At 50.9% G+C, this 17,296-nt stretch overlaps 1 protein-coding gene across 5 annotated transcripts in view; it reads right to left on the bottom strand.

The window, feature by feature from the left end:
• Nucleotides 1–17,296, bottom strand: part of ITFG2 (integrin alpha FG-GAP repeat containing 2) — a 31,555-nt gene that overhangs the window by 4,004 nt on the left and 10,255 nt on the right. For 2 of the 5 annotated variants that reach the window (XM_061564275.1, XM_061564277.1), the window contains exons 8-11: nucleotides 13,961–14,017; nucleotides 7,277–7,365; nucleotides 6,450–6,567; nucleotides 3,021–3,194 (exon numbers count right to left, since the gene is read on the bottom strand). In XM_061564275.1, coding sequence (XP_061420259.1) covers nucleotides 3,021–3,194; nucleotides 6,450–6,567; nucleotides 7,277–7,365; nucleotides 13,961–14,017 — 438 coding nt within the window. The remainder of the gene's footprint in view (nucleotides 1–3,020; nucleotides 3,195–6,449; nucleotides 6,568–7,276; nucleotides 7,366–13,960; nucleotides 14,018–17,296) is intronic. The other 3 variants (XM_061564278.1, XM_061564279.1, XM_061564280.1) reach the window with 2 other exon arrangements.

Here is a 17,296-nt window from a genome sequence, read left to right as displayed (position 1 = left end):
CCAATGAAGGCCGGAACAGTACACAAGGGGGTGGGTGGCCAGCACCACGCCCCACCGCCTTTGTCTCCCCAGTGGCGATGATTACACACCGCACCAGGTACTAATTTGAGGCTGAGTCGACCTAGGAGAGGCACAGGATCGGTTCAGATATTCGTCACTAGTGTTGGTCGTGAGCGGGAATCGAACCCGGGTTGCCGGGTTCGTAGCGCAGCGTAGCGCTAACCACTACACTACCCACTACCCACGCACACACACACAAGCCAGGGTACTGATGACATTTCATTATTCCCAGCGTCAGAGTGCTCTAATGAATGTCCCACGCCAACATTACGGATAGACGAAGCAGGTGAAAGACATTTCCGCTCCAAAAGGCTGCTGCCATTCCGCTAATCTCCGTGCGCACAGCACCACAGGCGAGGGCGCAAGGCCAAGTCGCAGTTCTGCATTTCTCCTTCTCGAACAGAAGTGCCACTCGTCACCATGGACCTGCACGATGTCACACTGACAAGACAAACTTGTAATGGCGAGGGGCACCATCCCGGTGAGGCGCCGTCGTGAACCCTTTCCCGTTCCCATGACGTATGTGTACGTCATCGTCGGCACCGAGGCTCCCACAAGGCCACGCGGGGAGGGCGTGTGGAACAGTTTGCCGCCAGCTATCGTAGAGTTCGGTCGTGTCACTACGGTTCTCTGCGGTGAGTACGTCTTTGAAAACGATGGCGCCAAGCCTCTCTAAATAAAATTCACGCTACTTGCAATCGTCTCGGAACGCGAAAGGGTTAATTCATAAAATTCGCAAGCGCGCCTCGACCGACCGCCTGCTGGCCAGTCATGATCCACGCCTACTGCCGTGCCTCTTATCGTTGTTGTTGTTGTTTTGCTTGTTTACCCATGAAAGCCTCATCGAGTCTTAGACTCTTTTCGGGCAGGAGGATCTTGCCAAAATGTTTGCAGCAGGGACCGATGTTGCTCCATGTCAATTAGCAATTTGTGGGAAATTGGGATGTTTGGCACGATATCGGCTACGTTAAATTCGGAGGGAACCATTGCGGAATGGGGGAGAGAAAACATACAAACTCGTACCTGTCAACCCATACGGTTTACCCACATTCTTGTACAGGATAATTGAGTTTTCAGGTGGACAGCCGTTTCAATACGGGCAAAATAAAAAATGTTTGTCTATTTGTTTGAGTTTCTCCCTTCTGATGGGACGGTTTAGGATGCACGTTGACATTTATAAGGGCACGGGGTGACCAATAAGATCTGAATTGGTCTGTAATAAGGTAGAGCACTGATAAGGGGTTGACAGGTATGCAAACTCCGCACAGAAAGGCACCCGAGTCGGGAATCGAACCTGGAGCCTTCTTGCCGTGAGAGGCGAGCGCTCCCACTGCGTCACCCTGCCGCCCTCTCTAAATCCGTTTCCGAATGTATCTGTTTATCTGCCAATGAGGTTGTTGTTATTTCTTCATGACAATGTGCCACCACTGTCTATGTACAGCATATCTTGATAGGTGGTTGCGTTTCATGCACTGCGTCAATCCAAACTGCAGCTGATTATACAAACAGAGACAAAGATACCCCATATACCCTTAACAGACATTTGGGGAAAGTTTTGTGTGCAAGCACATACATACACAAGACAAAGACCCCCGTATAGTCAGAACACACTGTTGGAGCAAGGGGCTGTTAGCGAGCACCTACGAAGGCCAGCACGGCACACGAGGGGGTGGGGTGGCCAACACCACGCTCGGCCGCCTTTGTAGTGCAGATGTTAACACACCTCACAAAGGTACAGATTTGAGGCTGACTCGACCTAGGGGAGGCCCAGGACCGGTTCAGATAATCGTCACTGGTGTTGGCCGTGAAGGGGAATTGAACTCGGGTTGCAGGGTTCATGGTGGAGCGCGCTAACCGCAACAAAACCGCTCCCCCATACATACACAGACATACACAGATACACACAAACACACAAACACGCACTCTTCTGGCTGTTATCCCCCCCAGGACAATGTCACAAAAATAAAAGCGTGCGTCATGAATACTCCAGAAGCCGACAGGCGCAACCCACTGTGTGCGTCCGTGCGTGTGCTCGCATACACGCACACACCACAATAATGGCGTGTACACGCACGCACGCACACACCACGACCATTGCGTGCGCACGCACGCACACACCACAACCATGGCGTGTGCAAGCATGCACTACTACCATGGGGTGTGCATGATAGTGTGGGGAGCGGTGGTGTGGTGGTAAGCGCACTGGGCCAAGAACCCAGTGACCCAAGCTCTATTCTCGCTTACAGCCACCATCACCGGTGAATATCTGAACCAATTCTGGGCCTCCTCTAGGTCAAATCAGCCTCAAATGTGTATTTGGTGCGGTGTGTAAACATCAGCAATGGGGAGACAAAAGCAGCAGGGCATGGTGTTGACCACACCGCCCCACTCCTGCACACCGCGCCACTCTTCCTAGGTGTTCGCCAACAGCATTTCCTCCCACCTGGCTATGTCGGCCCCACAGGGGATCTTTGTCTTTGTATGTGTCCTTGGGGAGTGGTAGTGCAGTGAGTCATGTTCTAAAGGGGCAGGGTCAGAGAGACCGGCCGGCTGGTCCAGGTGATCGGAGGAGCAGGGAGGTGAACCTGGTGGAGGGGAGGCCCGGGTACCCCTGAATTGTGCCGAATATGCGACGTGGAAAGATGTTAACTATCCCGCCTGGTATACAGGAGGTCGTGGGTTCCATCCTGACCCTGACGCCTGCATATTTGGAGTTTGTATGTTCTCCACATGATAAGCCACTTCGTTGCGCTATCATTTGTGGTCAGGTCACGTCTGAAAGCGAGCTGCATAGCTCAGTGGGCGTGGCCTGCTAAAATAAAAAACAAATTGTCAAGAATTAAATAGTCTTGGTGCGCACCGCATGCTGGGCGTGCAATGCTCGCGTACCATGGCTTGGGGGGGCGGGGGTGGGGAGGTGCGGGGGGTGGGGGGGGCGGTGGCGAAGGGGGGGGACTGACCGAGGCACAGACGCGCGAGTTGCTCGCCGAAGGCGGGACGAGAGCGCAGCGTGGTGAGCAGGTCCGAGGACTCCATCCTCTGCAGGCCCACGTTCCAGTAGACGTAGATGTGGTGGTTGAAGGTGGCGTACACGAGACACGGGCTGTTCTGCCCGCCCTTGCACGCGTACATGCCTGCGTCACAGCACACGCATGTCACATGAGCCATGGATTGTCCGCTGATGGATGAAGCCGTCACCACCACCTCAATCGTATTGATTTTCGTTTGTCTCGTTTGTACAGCTCGTTCCATTAAGACTAAATGCAATTTTAGCATCATCATCATCAACGGCCAGGATCTATCCACTCCCGGATGAAGGCATCCCCAAGCCGTTGCCATCTCTTAGATATCATGGCACTGAAAAGGACTGGCAGCGTTTTCCAATTGCTGGAGACGAAGGGGGTAACCAGAATAAATATAAATAGCCGCATTCGTACCGGGCACACACCGTGAATAGAACGCCGCAGGTCGCCGATTTGTTGTCGTTGTTTTGTCACCACGATCTGCGTGAATACCTTAACACCGAACGCGAATCTCTATTTAACCAAATAAAACCCATCGCTTCGTGGCGACATGGCCGTGCTGCTCGATGTGCAATCAGCGCCGTCGCATTCACGCTCGGTTACTCCCCCTCCCCGATCAAACGCGACGCACCTGTCCCTCGCAAGGCACGGCGTCGAGTGGCCGGACGGCGACACTGGGGCCGCACTTACCAGGGCGGCGCTCCGCGGCGTTAAGGGCAGGCATTAGGCCTTAAATCATCGGTTGAGTGGCTACGTAATAAGCGAGCGGGTGAGCAAGTGTGGAAATATATAGGCTATTAGGGAAAACAATTACTGTTACAGGTCTACAATAATGTAGATTAACAATCGACAGGACTATTCATGTACCCGCAACTTCCATATTAACTGTCAAAACGCTCAGATTTATTTACGGCGGTCGCATTTTCAAAACACACAAAACGGTCTCTATAATAAAAACGTGCATAATGCCTGCGTGCGTTGCATACTGCGGACACATCAAAGCCATTCGTACGTGTGCAACGGGCTGCGAAAATGCGGCGAGAGAATATTCACGGTGACGAGAGGGGATGTTTCGTAGATGTTACGCGTGCAGCGCAATGCCTGCCACGAGTGCAGCGAGATGACTCTGCCGTGGTGAAGCACGGCTGTTGTTGTGAAAAGCTGCCACAACCCCAAGGGGCTTCATCCGCCTGACATCAATTACTAGCACAGGCATGCGTGCGGATCTGGAAGGCAACTGTGCGACATTAACCCATGCGCAAGCCCGAGTTGAGCTACTGCCTTTGCACCACCACGGCCACACTAGTGAAACAACCACCACAACTGTACCATCACTGTGTAAATACCACCACCAGTGTACCAACCCCACTGCCCATGTACTACCACCACCACCACCAATGTACAACCACCGCCACCACCTGTGTACCGCCACCTCCCCTATCTCAACACCACCTGTGTCCCGCCATCTCTAACCTTGCACTGCAACAACTACACAATCACAACAAAAAAACCCCACAATGTAACCGGTAGTGGCCAAAAACATACCGATGATGACAAATTAACCGGGAAATTAACTAAACTGGGATTACACATAGCGGCAACATCGCCTCCAACTCCGAAAACTTGGCAGGAAAATAGTCTTGATCCTCAGTGAGGCTTTCCGGATAAACAATAATAATAATCACCACCCTTGCACCATGTCTCCCCTGTCCGTACCATCACCACCACTTATGTACTACCCCTGTACTCCCACCGCTATCCCTGTACCACCAGCAATCGCCATGCATAACCGCATAACCGCATAACCGACCCTATATGAGTCTACAGAACCACAATTGCCTGTGTACCACCACCACCGCCGCCGCCACAGCGCTGTACAACCGCCATCCACGAGGTGAGCAGACAGCGCACGATGCAAAGCGCCTGGTGGCGGCGGCGATGAGCGGGTGTTAACGTCGAACGTATTTATAGCCGTTGGCTGCATACGTTACGAAGCTGTTAATTAAAAAAGAAAAATGAGACAATCTTAGCTCCTGCAGAGAAAGCGGTGTTAATTAACGCTATATATATATTTTTTATCCAACGAAAAAAGAACTTGCAAAGCAAATAAAAAATGGTCTGTGATGTTCGTAAATTATTATTGATTGATGACATTCTCATTGTTACAGACATAAAATAATGATGTGCTGTGCAAGGGATTGACAACATTACAGTGGTCGTGCGCTACACATAACACTCGGTGCAGTTTGCACGGAGCGAACCACAATCCCGTTTGACGTTCGTCTGTTGCAATTCATAAAGCATTTCGTGCACGCTGTCAGCCACCCCACTTCAGAACGCACGCGCGGAATCTTCCGCAAGGACGCCTTCGTTGTGCGCCAGTCGCAGCCCGAAACCACCCCCCCCCCCCCACCACCACGGTTCTACGACGACTTCTAAACGATGCAAATCGCTTTTAAAAACCTGTTGCTAAGAAACTATCGGCACCCGAGCCTCCCTCGGAGAGGCAATAACGAGTCTCGGAGGGCTTCCACAGTGCTCATGAAATGCACACAAATCACAGAGTTGAATGCAGCTAGTGGCCCGAATATATTGTGTGTGTGTGCGTGCAGCTTGAGTCACTGCTGTTTAAAATAATGGACCCTATGGACGCTTGAGCTCTGCTCTCAATGGGATCCATCAGATGTGAAGGATTTGTTTAGTAGGGCACTCTGGCCGCTTCCCTGTCTTGTATTGTGAGACGATAATGGTATTGAATTTGGCTTAATTACAGCCGGGTATGTCCAGGTCAGTGGCGGAAAATATGTTTCCGCACTCGGCACGCCACATCCATCTACCACGGTTGTCAACGTACGGTGTGAAAGAAGTTCAACGGACATGCACACTAGCTACGGCTGTGGCTACTTGTCACGTGGCACTTACTCAGGCCTTACTGGCGAACTGGGAGAATAGGCAATGGGATATTAAACCCGAGTGGTGACCTTGCAGGGAGGGCATCTCCAGACACCTGGCGGGCATCAGAGTAAGCAATTTCATGAGTGAGCGAGCAAAATATGGTCTCCTGGGTTAGGTTGCATGCTGAGCATTTTTTCTCAAAAGCGCCTGCCACACACTACTGTTGACATCGCTGCAGAAGTTCCGTGAAATAATGTCAGAAAGAGTGGCTCAATGTGTGCCAGTCACCGTCTAAAATCCCACATTTTTCAATCACTTCTCACCCACTTGAATTTCTTTAAAAAATATATATGTTGCTGCAGTTCAATATGCCCGCAGTATGTGCTTTGCGAAACCCCGGTAGACCGCACTGGGATTACGAGCGTCTGTGAAAATGTGCGTGCGAGGGCGGGCGAGTGAGCGAAGATTTACCGGCGCAGAACGTGCAGACGTTCTCGTCAAAGTGGAAGCGGACGACGTTACGACGACGGTCGATGATGTACGTCTGCCCGTCCCAAGCGCACGCCACCACCTCCTCGCTCCCGTCACTCTGCCCATCGAGCGGCAGACAGCGGGGTAAGAGACTGGCAGCTCGAAGATTGAGGTGACATTGAGAGGATGTCAAGGCATGTGCGTGTGTGGCCATCCCATCACCTCTGCATTTCCTCCTTCCCATATATCAACTGTTTTCCTATTACGGTGAGGATTGACTTGTGACAGATAAAATACATCACCTTAAGCACACCAAAGACTAAGATCCCCTCTTAGAGCCATGCACATAAAAAAGACAAAGATCCATCGTGAAGCCTTTAACAGACTGCCGGGGCAAGTACTGTGACCGTGCACCTATGAAGGCTGACACGGCGCATATGGGGGTTACGTGGCCAGCGAGTGTCATGCCCCGTCACCTTCGTCTCCATGGTGCTGATGGTCACACACCGCAGCAGGTACTCATTTAAGTCTGAGTTGACATAGAGGAGGCATAAAACTGATTCGGATATCACTCCGCACCGATGTTAGCCGTAGCCAGGATTCGAACCTAGGATGTTGGGGTTGGGAGTGCAGTGCGTTAACCACGATGCCACCGCTCCTACACGCGTACACATGGTTGACCAGCACTGACCACACGCACGCACGCATTCGCTCACACACACACGTGTAAGCTTACACACACGCGTGTAAACTCACACACACACACACACACGTGTAAGCACATACACATCCTCCGGCTTCTGCGCGTTTGTGGGGAGATGCCTCACCGTGACATCAAGCTTAGCAAGCGCAAACAGCTGATGGTCGACCTGCACTGACCACAGCAGGCTGTCTGGACCCATTAGCTTCAGGGTACCTGCATCACACGCACAACACAGGCACACAGAGACATACAGGCAATGGAGCATCACGTCGTCCCCCTACTCACAGACTCATGCCCATTCACAGCCCGACCCTGCGTGTACCACGCGCCGCACAGAGATGGCTGCCACTGGGGGGTCCCACCTGGCTAATCAACAGCAGGGCACTGGAGTGGTTGAGATGATGAGATATGATGCAAGGTGCTGAGTTGCTGAGGCATTCAAGCAAGAGCCACTCTCTATGCAAATATTTTGCCTGCTGATGGGCACTGTGCTGTCACGAGGTCAACACTGAACAGCAGGACAGACATCCCGGCCTGATCTTCACCTTCCTCGCCGGTCTGCACCAGGTCAGGTCAAGAGCAAGACGGTGGGTAGATAACCTTTTTAACTAAACAAATAGATACATTTAAATTTTACGTGCCAATATCACCCTCAACAAAGTAGGCATCGGTGCACATTATAGCAGAACGGGAACGGTGCAGCAGTGGGCACGGAGCAACAGGAATAAAACAATACAGGCAAGAGCCCAGTGAAGGGGGGGGGGGCAACTTGCAAGGCGCAAATCAAGAAAAATGCAGAAACACACTATCACCAGCAGCCGTGATCTATTCACTGCTGATTGAAGGTGTCCCGCACAACGTCGCCGTCTCTCGCAAGCCCGCGATGCCCCCGCCACCCGTCTTACTCCTGCGAACCCGAAATCATCGCTCCATCTTCGCAGCTGATTCCCCCTCGAGCACGTTGCCTGCTTTGGTTGCCACTCTGGCGACGCATTTTCCATAAAATATGTCTCTGTATCTCCTTGAGCGACTCCATTTCAAAAACACCATCAACTTAAAATTACACCACGCTTGAGAATGTTACAAATAACAGTTGAATTGAGGAGACGAAGTGGTGAAATCAGCTCGTGCGCCGGTGGATGGTAACGTCGCAGAATCGCGAGAGGTCGCGGCAGCTTAGGCGTGGCCTTCATCCAGCAGTAGATTGACAATGGATGATGATGAATTATGTTGTATATTTTATGGGTTCCTGCATTTTAATTGTAAAACGTGTCATTGTTTACATGTGTAGTGTCTTCGAAAATTACTCACACCGACACGTTGTAGCAAGTCACCTGCTTCCACTTTATTTCACCTGTTCTTGCGCCAGTTATAGGCACTCCTAAAACTATCTGTATGGTCACATATACTTGACTTCTCCCCGCTCTTATCTATTCTGCACCTCACTTATCCTGCACTTAGCAGCTCTGCTCTTAGCGACTCCGCACACAGCGTCTTCGCACTCAGCGTCTTCACACTCAGCAACTCCGCGAACCTCCGGTCACAGCGTGCCCACCTGTTCGACCTCGGTTGCACCCACTTCTCCCCTTAATTACTGGCGGTTTTTCAGTGCAAACCTCAAGTTGCAACGCACGCATCTGTTCGACCTCAGTTGCACCCGCTTAACAGCGCGCACCGTGTACATCTCTCCTCTACACATGGACAAATGTGGTTTATTCTGCCCGCTTTGCCCAGAATGCCACTGGGTTTTCCCAGTTGTGGCAATATATAATTGTCAAATGAAAGATTTGAAAAAAAGTTTTGCTGGCTGGCTGGCACTGACATCACTGACACCACCCCACCACCCACCCTCCAGCCTGGCCATGAATCCTGTGCACATGTGAGGGCAGTACCGGTATATATACATATTCAGTTGTGCTATGAGCATCAGGTCTTTAGATGAAGTGCCCATTTTGAAAGTCTTGCACAGCAGTGTATCACGTGAGAAAACAGTCGGTGGGGGAGGCCTTCATCCAGCAGTGGATTGACAAAGGGCTGACAGTCATCATTATCAATCATGATTTACAGACAAGGGTCTCCATAGCTACCCGCGTTTCCCTTATGACACGCGTAATGGTTCACACCGGGCCTTCACCTGGTTAAACAGCCAACATTGATTTATCTTAAGCACGGCATGGACAAAGATTTGAAGGGGAAATGACGTATGGATTTTTTCGTCTTCAAAGTACAACAACAACAAAAACGGAGTGAAAAAGAGCGTCTTTTTTTCATTACGCCTCATGTGATCAATACTCCTAACGAGCACCGGCCATCATTAGTGGCCCCTGCTTTGTTGGGAGCCAGTTGAGGGGGTTAATTAGACCAGCGAGCGGTTCCGAATATCAGGTCAATTGTGGAGCTCACTGGGATCCACGCGCGTCAGCGTCTCGGCGAGGAGCGGCACGGGGCGAGGGTCTCGGCACCATGCAGATCGAGATGACCACGAGGCTTGTGAGACCACTTGGCAGGCGAGAAGTGAAACTGCGCACGAGTTATTATGGCAGCGGGTAGAGGAACGGGCTTGTTTGTCTCACGCTTTCGAGGCTACCGACCTTTGCTTGGCCCACCCCGCAACGCGATGGGAGAAAACGAGGAAACGCTGAGAATAAATTTCGGGTAATGTGGGGGTAAAAACAAAGACACGTCATGAGCACGGGCAGCATCAAGGTCCGGTTCTGAAAGGGCCGGAGCAGCAGGGGCAGAAAGAGGAGGAGGGTGATGTGTATGGTCGTCTGGGCGGTGATCAAATAGAACCTTCATCACTGTGCTAATGACACGTTGGCCACCCATCCACAGAAAGTCTACCGGCTTCATGTTTCACAAACAACGCGGGCGGGAAACGTCCAGCGCGCCGGGCTGGCGCATGGCGCTCGCTCGGGACAACCGCGAGGGAGGGGAACGGCGACCTGAACCCATTAGAGCCCGCCGGTGGTGTGGCTTTGTTGACTGGGTAAAAGCGCCGCGTAATGACCACTTGGAATTGTGTACAATTTCGTTAGCCGGGACATATAACGTCGTTACGGAATAATGATCGAGAGTGCATTCGCGGTGGCCCAACGCTGGGCTCTGCGGAAGCTATTAGTCAAGGATATTATGCCTCCTGTTAAAATACAGGACGCAGCCGTAGACACGCTGCCATCGCCAAACACTCCTGAAAAAATATTGCCCGCTCTTGTGCGGGGATAGAAGTGATAGATGCAATCTCGCGCCGCCGAAGGAGATTAGCGGCCTCTCACGGAGCTCATTTCGGCACCAGCATAGAAAATTATCCCCGCGTGATTGATAGCTGCTGCGCGACAGTAGATCCTGGCTGACATGGAGCTACGTGGCTCAACTCGGAGCCAGAAGCTTCACTCGGCGCTGACAGCTCCGACAAAGGAATGCGAGCGGGAAACCCAGATCTCGTCTTGTAGCGCGGTGTCCACATGAATTACAACATCACGCACGACAACTTTTCACATTCAACTAATTTCAAAGCTCCCGGTTACTTTCTTATAACGTCTCTATTGTTAATAATTATTTATGACACGTCCACCGCTGTTATATTTCTGTGCGTATTCTCTCTGCTTGCGTCATGCAGTCTGCGGCTGCTCTTGTTTGTGTTCATGCAAACATAATCCCAGGTCAGCTAGTGCGCAAATCTAACGCTCAACGGCACAACAGAGCAGATGGATCCCAGCTTCATTACAGTCACCATTGAGGCGCGGGGCGGAGGGTAGTGGGGAATTGGGGGGGGGGGGATTTGGACCCCTCATCACTTCCCTTGTGAGCCGCAGCTGCTTCCTTCCCCAAACCTGCAGATGTCTTGTATCCCTGCGCCCAGCCACCCCATCGCTCCTCTCTTCACCACGACCCGGATGTTGAACGTCGAATTTGACGAGACAACGCCGTGGGGCGATTGTGTGGAAGCACAGATGGGAGCTACGTAATGTTCCCTTTGAATGCATCGCGTTTAGCAAAATCGCCTCGAACGCCAAACCGTTTAACAGTGGTGGTGCCGGTTGATGTGGCAGTTGTGGAGGTGGTGGTGGAAGTAGTGGTGGTGGAGTTTGTGGAGGTGGTAGTAATGCAGCTGGTGGCTAATCAGTGCTGGCATTTCCACATTGTATATTGCAGGGTTTATTTTTAAACCTGAAATGCAATTGCATCCTTTGCATGTGTGCAATTGCTTACTCGCACACAGCCGCTTCGTAAACTGCACGCGAAGGTTAAGCCGTCCCCCTTGGTATAATCCCGATTGATGTAGGGAGACCACAAGCACATCCCAATATACTGCGCATTACAGGTGTCAGGGCTCATAAAGGAGTGTGGGCGCAGACGGCTCGACCCGTTAATAATCCCACGCCTGCGTCGGCTTCACGTGTCCATCGTCAGCAATGGGCACGAAGCACCTAAACGAGGGTCATGCACAAGGTGATTTCACCAATTATACAACTAAAGGTTGAAAGCGTGAATTCATTAGCTCTGTCCGTCCATTCGTAACGGGAGGGGGGAGCACGACAACGCTCATAAAGATGATCCAACACCAATAAGACTGTTTGATGAAGTTGTTTTTGCTATTTGGAACTTGTTCTATTGAAAACTGGGCAAACTGATCAAATGTTACAGCCCTCTGATGTGTTTTCAGATTGTACCACGTGTTACACATCAAGATGTGTGACATTTCACTCCACACGGAGAGAAACATCAGACGTGGTGCCGAACAACAAGAGGCTCACCCTACAACACATCAGAGAAGTTTCCAGCCCAACCACGAAAACCTATGCAGTCGTATGCTCAAAGCACAAAACAAAAATGACTATTTGCAAACGCACGTTTTCAGAACTTCCAGACTGCCAATTAAATAATTACAAAGATCATCTAACATAGGAAAGCGTGACGTAATCCACACTTATGTGTAACTTATCCTAATTTATTGGACGAGTGTTTGCGTGGTTGGCGGGAGGACGGGCATGGTAGTGGGGTGTCGTGTCCTGAGATCCGGGAGCCCTGCTTGGGCCTCCTCTCTCATCCGACGGGACGCACGCTCCGTGGAGATGTCAGGGGGTGACATGGGGGGGGGGGGGTACGGAAGGATCGATAACGCAATCTCAGGGTTGTGTGCAAGTCTCCTGCGCAGCACAATTACCGCATGCAGGGGGGGCTCTTGTGCAAGCGCTATTTGGGATGTTTGTTAAAATGATTAGCTTTGCAATTACGGCGAAATGCGAATGAGACACGGCCGCAGGGAGAGGTTGGCGCAGGGGGTCACGATCGACGGTTTTAAAGTGGCCAGATATGCGATGCGCTCCCATTTTGTCGTCTCGCTTATTGCCTTTAAAGTCGACAATAAACACGGGTTTGCTTCAAAAGGGGCAACATGCCGACAAGATATTGAAAAAAAACACGTTTGTTTTTCCAATTGTGCAGACTCAAAGAGAGAGAAGCTATCGTTGAGTTTACCCGTCAATAGCGCACACCCACTGACAACACACACATCGTGGGGACAAACACAAACAAAGATAAAGATAATGACCACAGCTCAAGGAACTCTTGCTAGGCCGAGATGACTTAAGGGATGCCAAAGACGGGTTCGGATCCCAATTAAAACATGGTCTGTGAATTGACCTCTGAAGAATGCCAGCGAGATGTTGAAATCTCACTCTAAATCACAGTGAGGGGGGGAAAAACCGATTTGAATCGTATGACGATGTCGCAACTTTACACATATCAAAGACAAGATCCCCCTATAGTCTTAACAGATTGTTGGGGCAACTGCTGTTAGTGAGCGCCTTTGAAGGCCAACACAAAGATCCCCCGTATAGCCTTAACAGACTGTTGGGGCAAGTGCTGTTGGCGAGCAGCACCTATGAAGGCTGGCACGTCACACGAGGGGGTGGGTGGCCAACACCACGCCTGGCCATCTTTGTCTCCAGCGTGGCGATGTTTCCACACTGCATCGGGTCCTCATTTGAGGCCAAGTTGACCTAGGAGTGGTCCAGGACTGGTTCAGATAATCGTCACTGGTGGTGGCCTTGAATGGGAATCGAACTCGGGTCGCCGGGTACATAGCGCAGCACACGAACCGCAACACTAATGTTCCCCGTGCCCACTCACAACACACTCAGCGTGGGGACACACACAGATAGGCCATCACGAACGCGATTTCTTTCATCTTCGAGCAAGACACACGTGACAGCCCAACGGCGAGGCCACAGTGGCCCAGATATGAAGGAATCGACTGGCGCACGACTTGCCCCCCCCGCCTACCTAGGGAAAGGGCACCGTCCCCCCCCCCCCCCCCCCCCCCGTGTAACTTATTATGCGGTTGCTAAGGCGACGTGGCCGGGCGGCAGCTCGCATGCGCGCCACTCGCTGCGAACGTTCACGGTTTAGAGCCCCGCGGCCACCTTGGTTCCTGCCGCGGGCGCGTTAGCCACGGACACGTGCCAGTCGGCTCCACAGCAGACGTTAAGCATCCCGTGAAGTTATTCTAACAAAAACTAAAAAAAGGGGCAGGCCCCCGTGTGTACTGGCGTCAAGGTCCACATTTTAATTACTTGAAAATCGCTTAATTGGCTGACACTACGTGGCAACAGCGCCCCATACTGTGAGACTACGACTGACGATACTTGTCCGCGAAATACAGCGCCTTTCGTGACCGCGGCCTTGTGCTAACAAGTATCGCGCAAATAGCAATCAAACTCATCACGTCATTTGCTTAAAGGCACAACTCTCGCTTGTATTTCTCGGGGGTTCGTGGCTGTGTCCTGCGCCGTGGGCTTCTTACCGTCCAGGGTGCACAGCGCAAAGAGACCAGACTTCACAGCCTCCCCTTGCATGTCCCCTGTGGCAATTAGGGTAAGGAGACCCACAAGCAACAAACGGAACAAAATTAAAACGACGACAACATTGCACAGCTCTGTGTCAACCATGGTGCTGATTGCCAGCAGGGCACTCCAGTGGCGTAACCCAAGACCCCGATGCGTGACATCCTCCAGTGGCCTCCTGACCCTGCAGGAGCACCGAGCTATGAAGGTGGCGCTCATATCTGAGGCCGCGGATACAACCCAATTCACCCCGCTTTCATGGCAAATAAATAAATAAATAATCAGTCACTGACGTACTGCGCCGTTCAATAATATTGCACACAGACGATTCTTAGGAGATGATAGCTTGATGACAAAGCGCAAACGCATTGTTAGCACGTAACCTTGGCAACAGTGATGAGCTAGTTGTTTTTTTGCCCCCCGAGGGCAATGTCTTCGTGATAACGTCCGATTGGCGCAGTGTCTATTGCTATTCATCGCTGGAGAAAAACGCCAAGCTCATCCATCTCCATTGTGAGTGCAGCGTTTACAAGGTTGCTGCTGCTGCGCCAAAGAAAAACCCAGGCTCTGCCCAACGCGGCACGGCCGTGTGTGAATCTCAGCGCTCGCCCTAATTCTACAATGTGTTTCTCATAATCATTCATAATCAACGTTTTTGGGTTTAGATCGTGTTATTTATAAATGTGTCGTAACCCTCCACCACCCGACACGGCCAATCAGTAAAAAAAGTGTCACAAATAGTTCACTGCTTTAACCCACCGGTGTGTTGAAGCGTGAAACCACAACATTTACAATTTTTGAGTACGACGTTTCGCTGGTAATTGCATCCAGCATCATCGGGCAATTCGCCACAATGTGTTTCTCCCCCGCATTGCGTGCCCATTACTGCACCCATCGTCGCGGCTGCCAGGGGTTGCCATTCGACTGCTATTCCCTCTCACGGACACAATAACTCTCGTTTTTAAGGGGCTCTCCAGTGGGGAGGATGGCAGCGGAGGGGGTTGTAACGATCCGTCCCAAGGATTCCCACGCTGGTTTTGCAACAAACCGAGCCATGATGTTAAAGGGAGCAGATGTTTTAAGGTCAGAATATATTCTTGTGTGCGCCAAGTAGGGCCATGAAATTTTCTCAGCATGCCATCACGCGCGGCAGTCCGTGCTCTAGCGACAATTTCCATTTCACCGAATAAACGAGCAGAAAAATATTGCGGAAGCGAAAAAAACAAAACCAGATCGTCGCTTGATATCAATTGGGCTGCATCCTAGAGCCGGGCAAGACACTACGAATGTGTGCAATGCACATAACGAAAATACGATCGAAATTACTTTCACTGCACTCTCTTCCGTGCGCCCCAGCTCAGCAGCCTTTTATCGCAGCTCTTTATCTCGCACCGAAAACTGCCATCAGCAAACCCGCGGCTTGGCTCGTAAAGCGGTGGTGGCCACGGCATCGTTAAAGGGGATCGTGTAATTGCTTCGCTAGGACCAAGTCAAGTGAAATGAACTCCTGTGCCACGTCGATGCTGGGCGCTGATATTGATTAAACCTGTCACACGAGTATGGCGGTCCGATTACAAGCCTGGGCCGTGGTCACGAGCAGTATATTGACACCTTACAAATGGGTTTCACTTCAAAGGCCCCGTGCTCGCGTACGGCAATAATCGTCCTGGCAGTAGTCATGGAAAAATTGGTTTCAGTGGGCGTCAAAGCAAATGAATCGATGACGAAAAATTGTTGCCTCTTCTAAAAAGGGTCACAGCTATTCTGATCGTCTGACTTGGCATCCAGTTAACAGAGAGAGTGATGAAGCATGCAACAGTCACAATCAATCTGTTCAGTTGCACGCAAGTTAATTTAGAATAGACAGGGTGATCCATTGCCAGATACCCCACTAAAAAAATGGTAAGAGATCACAGAAAGAAAACAACACTTTTTTCAAAATCCCCTCCACACGTCTTCCATCAATCTCAATACATTTCGATTTAAAGCTTTCGTGACTGCAGGGATTCATCTTCTTGGTTTTTTCGGTAAAGTCACGTAGAAGGGAAGTAATAAAATAATAAAAATAAAACATAATAAAACAATTCTCACGACGTTTCGGCCACAACGCAAGCAGCCGTCCTCAGGTGAAAACCAGGTCCGTCGAGGCGACAGAGTCTGAATGAAACAGCACACGAGCTTGGAGCATATATATAAGCTGGGCGCATTGACAAAGGAATTTGCATATGCTAAATTCCTTTTGATATGCAAATTCCTTTGTCAATGTGCCCAGCTTATATATATGCTCCAAGCTCGGGTGCTGTTTCATTCAGACTCTGTCGCCTCGACGGACCTGGTTTTCACCTGAGGACGGCTGCTTGCGTTGTGGCCGAAACGTCGTGAGAATTGTTTTATTATGTTTTATTTTTATTATTTTATTACTTCCCTTCTACGTGACTTTACCGAAAGAACCAAGAAGATGAATCTCAATACACTTCTTGATTATTTTTACTCTCCTCTGCGAGCTGTGGAGCCGTCGCTTTCACAACCTTCAATTATCCGTTTAGAAGAAAGAGGGTCATTAGAAATCAGTGGGGTATCTATAAATGGATTACCCGATATACACACAGCACACTTAGATGGCATACAAAACTCGGTATTTCTGATATCCACTCTCAAGGTACTGAACACCAGATAGAAAAAATGGGATGAGCACCACTTGAAGCATCACTTCAAGACCAAGAGCCCCCCAATAGCCTTAACAGACTTTTTGGGGCAAGCGCTGTTAGCGAGTGGCACCTATGAAGGCCGGCACAGCACACGAGGGGGTGGGTGGCCAGCACCATGCCTGACCGCCTTTGTCTCCCCAGTGGCGATGTTATACACCTCACCAGGTACTCATTCGAGGTTGAGTCGGCCTAGGGGAGGCACAGGACTGGTTCAGATATTCGTCACCGATAATGATCGTGAGTGGGAATCGAACTTGAGTCGCCAGGTTCGTAGCGCAGGGTGCTAACCACAGCAGTTCTCGACCCGTGGGTCACACGCCCGAAGGGGTGGCACAGGCACACAGGAAGGTGGAGGGGGGTACAGGCTGCGGTATGGATAGCATGCAGGAAATGTCAGCGTTACGCTGCGCCCACAAAATATGCCAATACACAACACGAAACCAATGCCTTACTAATGCAAAACACACAAAAACCCTTGCTAACATTACGACGACAAGAGGCGTGGACAGGTGATCCCTCTCTCTCTGTAATGTGACCTTAGTGAGCTGGGGGAAGGGGGCGGCGCAACGACCAGTGGTCTTAAAGAGG

Source organism: Lethenteron reissneri, chromosome 33, assembly GCF_015708825.2.
Source record: "Lethenteron reissneri isolate LAM-NWPU_2019-01 chromosome 33, ASM1570882v1, whole genome shotgun sequence".
NCBI lineage: Eukaryota > Metazoa > Chordata > Hyperoartia > Petromyzontiformes > Petromyzontidae > Lethenteron > Lethenteron reissneri.
The sequence above is the reverse complement of the archived record's forward strand: the minus strand, read 5'-3'. Positions and strand labels throughout refer to the sequence as shown.